Source organism: Pyrus communis, chromosome 13 (genome assembly GCF_963583255.1).
Source record: "Pyrus communis chromosome 13, drPyrComm1.1, whole genome shotgun sequence".
NCBI classification, from domain to species: Eukaryota; Viridiplantae; Streptophyta; class Magnoliopsida; order Rosales; family Rosaceae; genus Pyrus; species Pyrus communis.
The window spans coordinates 17,708,658-17,713,174 of record NC_084815.1 but is presented as its reverse complement, the minus strand read 5'-3'; the positions used below and the strand labels follow the sequence as shown (position 1 = coordinate 17,713,174).

The 4,517-nt window shown below is 39.3% G+C and overlaps 1 protein-coding gene across 2 annotated transcripts; it reads right to left on the bottom strand.

The window, feature by feature from the left end:
• Positions 1–430: 430 nt before the first annotated feature.
• On the bottom strand, positions 431–4,286 carry LOC137713437 (uncharacterized). Of its 2 annotated transcripts, none has more exons than XM_068452730.1 (12): positions 4,100–4,286; positions 3,766–4,031; positions 3,425–3,498; positions 3,246–3,340; positions 2,926–3,023; positions 2,754–2,837; positions 2,388–2,468; positions 2,181–2,264; positions 1,959–2,054; positions 1,736–1,818; positions 1,272–1,360; positions 431–1,106 (listed from the first exon to the last, which is right to left on the bottom strand). In XM_068452730.1, the coding sequence occupies exons 1-12, from the start codon at positions 4,233–4,235 to the stop codon at positions 772–774; spliced, it is 1,521 nt and encodes a 506-aa protein (XP_068308831.1). In that variant the 5' UTR covers positions 4,236–4,286; the 3' UTR covers positions 431–771. The 2 variants fall into 2 exon arrangements, with proteins under 2 accessions (XP_068308831.1, XP_068308832.1); XM_068452731.1 differs by having other exon boundaries at positions 3,766–4,026; positions 4,100–4,240.
• Positions 4,287–4,517: the final 231 nt, after the last annotated feature.

Below are 4,517 nucleotides of genomic sequence, written 5' to 3'. Positions count from 1 at the left end.
CTTTGTCCTCTTGCAGCATCTCAACAAGCAGGAGCCCGACAACCAACAAATGTGCCAACTCCTCGAGGATCTGTGTGCTCGAGCCAGAGACCCTCCCAAAGAGATTTCCTGCCCGAACAGTGTTGTCGTGCAACTTGCTCAATTGCATTAGCTTTTTTTCGTGACATATTCAGGGGTGGTACTCCAGGCAGCGGAGAGACCTAGTGAACTGCACCATCAGTATCAAAATTGTTTTTCATCAATTGGATTAAGCATTTACCCCTAATTAAAATTTTAAATCTGATTTTATTCTGATGGTATTAAAATTTTAAATCTGATTGGGAGGTTGGTTAGCCACTTACGTTCATAGTTTGCCAAATTGATGTGATGCCCAGCTTACATGGTATGAATTAAGTGATGAATTGAATAAGTCAATCAACTAATCATGTGATTGTATAATGTGAGAATGACATCTTTCTTTATTTTCGTGCGTTACTAAACACATCAAAACTCAGAATTAAAATAATTCCAATATCCTCGTATTTACCAACACATTTGGAGTTAGGAACGGGAATAATTCTAATACCCATTCCAATTCATTCCAAGTAAACACGTCATAAGAATAACCAATAAGCTAATGGCCTCCGACACTCACCCGCACAAACCCTAGACTACTCATGTATTGTTCCCATGGTAAGTAAGGTACATAGAATCAAATAATGAACATGCAACATAACATCATAGTTCCGTATACATTGCGGTTACAATGTGAAGGACTACGGACATTTATCTTCAAAAGGGCCATAAGTCTCCCCATATGGACTTTCGGGCCTGCAGATGTAATGTAGGGTTCTTACTCTTTGTGACAACCACTCTCTGAAGCTCGCCTTCTGAACCATCTAGTTTGGTTGATCGACAAACATCCATCGTAACCTGCTTGCCCCTTCGTACAGGCATATAGATAATCCTACCCCAACCACCACCAAGATCAGCATGACCTGTTTCATCTTCCTCATCTTCGTTATTTTCATCCACTACATCAGGTTCCATAACATCGGAATCATAGTTAACTGGATTCAATTCTTCAAATGGAACGAGGTCAACTTGCTGCGAGCTAATTAACTCATCTGTCCAGGTCAAACACAAATTCTTAGAACCCAAGAAATAAGAGTTAACAAATGGCCAGAATGTTAGTATTAATCGAATACATTACATAATATATTGAAGACAAAGTTCATTATATGGGGGCCTCTCAAGATGCTTGTAGTGAAGGATGGCCATTTAAGACTTACCAATGTCAATTTCAAGATCTTCTGGACTGCGTTTAGCATGTTGCTCCTTTAAAGTCTCAAATTTCATACCATCAAGCGGCCAAGGTTCCCTAATCACATTAACCAGTGCAGGCATAAGAGAAGAATTCACGACACGAGTATATTTATGAATAAAAAGAACCGAACTGTGAAGGAAGTACATATTTGGACCAGAAATCTTTTATTTAGAAAGTTATTGACTGGCTTCATTCAAAATGTTTATGATTGCGATCACTTAATTAAGGTAATTGACAGTTGTGTTTAATAAGAAAGACACTCAATTAGCCAAAACAAAACCACATGATGACAGATTAAACCCAATTAAAATTTGACTAAACCACTGAATAGCTTTATGAGAATGGACTTTTAGGCTTCCATTGTCTAAGAAGAATACTAAAGCTCCCACAATCCACAATTTTGAACAAAAACACAAAAAAAATACTAACCGTGGTCTTTGTCCCCGCCTGAAAGCAACGAAGCTAAATTTCTCATCTTCAAAGCCACGTAATGGTTGGCCACCCTTGGACCGCTACAAAAATATCAAGGTAGGTAATATCAATTAAAAAGCACGTACTATAATCATAGTGCAACAGGAAAGGAAAAAGGAAAAAGTTATGGTTCCAACTGACAACTGGATCCAATGAAGTGTGGATGGATTTAAGGACGAACCTTGAATGCACGCTGAACAGATGTCCTCTCCAAGCGCTGAACAAAATGACAGTACTTTCCAGCTTTCTCCAGCGGACATTGTCCATCATGAGAGCACTACATCAAAAAAAAACTATAAAATAAAATGAGAGAATTCACACTATTAGGGAAAACAAAAGAGAAACTGGGCAACATATTAGTTTCGAAACAGAAAAATATGAGCTAAAGGGCTCTTGTACTCACCGGCGCAACTATAAATGCACCACTCTTTTGAGTCACCAAGTCCTTGGAAGCTTCATCAGTTCCATCTTTAGATTTCCGGCATTTCTAAGAAGTGATGAGTGCGTCAATTATGAATGATTGTAAAGACGCAATGCCAGTACATAACTTGAACAAGCATCTTAACTCAAAAGTCATCTCAAAGAACAAATAACAAGAAAAACAACTTACCCTTTTTTCCATCCATAATATATGCGAGCGCATCTGAGATATGATACTAGATCCTTGTGGTGTTCCAGGTTCAATCAAAACCTAGGAAAATTTTAAGAAAATCAAAGGGTAAAAATATTAGGCTGAAAATTGGAAAGTTCCAAACTAAAAACTGCCATGATAATGATTATAAAAGGGATAGTGATACGATTATCAGTAATTCTTTCTTTAGCCCCTTTACGAAATCGATTGTCAGAAGAGCATAAACCACCTAATACTTGCCTCTTAGTTAATGGCATAAACCAGGGCATAAGATCATACAAAATTGATTTGTCATGAAATCATAGTGAAACACAAAACTCATCCATCCGGAGAAGGAAAGCATACCAGGACATCCTGTGTAAGATCCCAGAGCTGGCGTACTATAGTAATTCGATCCTTGAGTGATGGTATCTCTCCAAGCACATAGGACTTCCGTTGCAAAAAAGAACAAACAGAAGTTATTGTTTGTACCCAACATTCCAAGGCAAACATGAAGGTTGAAATTTATAGAACTTACAGCAATTACAAGGTCATGTTCTCTCTCTGACTTGTTGATACTTTTAGTCAACGACTGGAGGCTATCATAACCATGAATAAGTGGCAAGTTCTTCTGACCTGAAATAACCATGTCATAAAGTGATCAGATTTTTCACTGAGCTCTATGAGACTCTTTGATAATGCATGAAACATTGTAATCGGCAGGTTTTAGTAGATTGGTTCTTTAACAACTGCAGCTCTACCAGTAATAGACAAATTATCTTTGAAATAATTATTATACAAATAATCTTGACAAAATAATATTGATTGAACAGTTTGAGCATTCAAATCATTAAGAACCTTGTATAAGCTTCTGCCCTGCCCGCTGCATTGATTGGGATGGCTCCACTAAATTAACTTTCTCCAAGGAATTTGGCCAGACTTCTCGTAGTGCCCTATAGCATTCAAGTCACATTACAACCAAATTCACAGTTTCACATTGTTAACAACAAAAAGATAACACCGAATGAGCTTTTCACCAGAAAGCTGAACCGGTGCCAGCACCAAAATCCAATACTTTAGCTGGAGAGAACTCAGGTAGCCTTCTTCGAACCTGTAAAGCAGCAAATACAGAAATTTCGCCAGAATTATTACACAGAATACCAAAACTTCAGAACAACCCTAATCAAATTCAAGCTAAGAACCTAAAAATACACAATACCGTATCAAATTCAAGCTAAGAAGCTCATTTCTAGCAAAAATTGAAAATAAATTTCTCTCCTTTCCACCATTTTCTCAGCTAGCAACCAAATACAGCACCAATACGCATAATTTGAAACCATAGAAAACTATCCAGATACAAAAATTCCCCAATTCATACCTCCTTGAGCACTCTGTGACAGGCAGAGAAGACAGCAGGCATTCTGGAAGCAACATAAGCAATGGTCTCATCGTCTCTGTAGCTGAGGCCAATGTCACCGTATGAGCTCTTGATCTTCCACCGCTGGGATTGGTCCACAGACCGCAAAGGGTCCTCAACGAGTTGCTGCGAAGTCGCCGTAACAAGCTGCGAGTTCACATCCTTGATTTGGCTAAAGGATTCCGATAGCCTCAGGACCTTCCTCTTCATGTGGGGCTCATCCTGCTCTAAAATCGCAAAACCCATAAATTAAATTTGCACAATTTACACAGATAATAGAGATGTACAGTTGTACCTCGGAGGTATTTTTTTATGGCGCGGCGGAGGCGGACGGGGGTTGTGAGGCAGCGCTGGGATTGTTTGGCGGCGGAGCGGAGGGTTTCTTGGGATAGGAGCTTTTGGGCGGTCTCCGGGAGTAGGGTAGTCGCCATTTCCGGTATGGCGGAGGAGATGAGGAGATCGATCGAGACCCGAGAGGGCTAGGATGGTTGAGTTTTGTTACTTTCATCGGGGGTTTATGCGATTTTCAGGGTTTTAGCGGTTTGGGCTTGATTGGGCTTTTATGTGGGGCTGTGTTTACAGGTGGATTGGGCTTTTCTGGATCTTAAACAAGGGCCTAGTATTGATTAAGTGTGACTAATACATTGAGGCAGTGTTTACTTTTTTGAAAAGAATTAAGGCGGTGTTTATTTAATTGTTTATGTACGAGACAA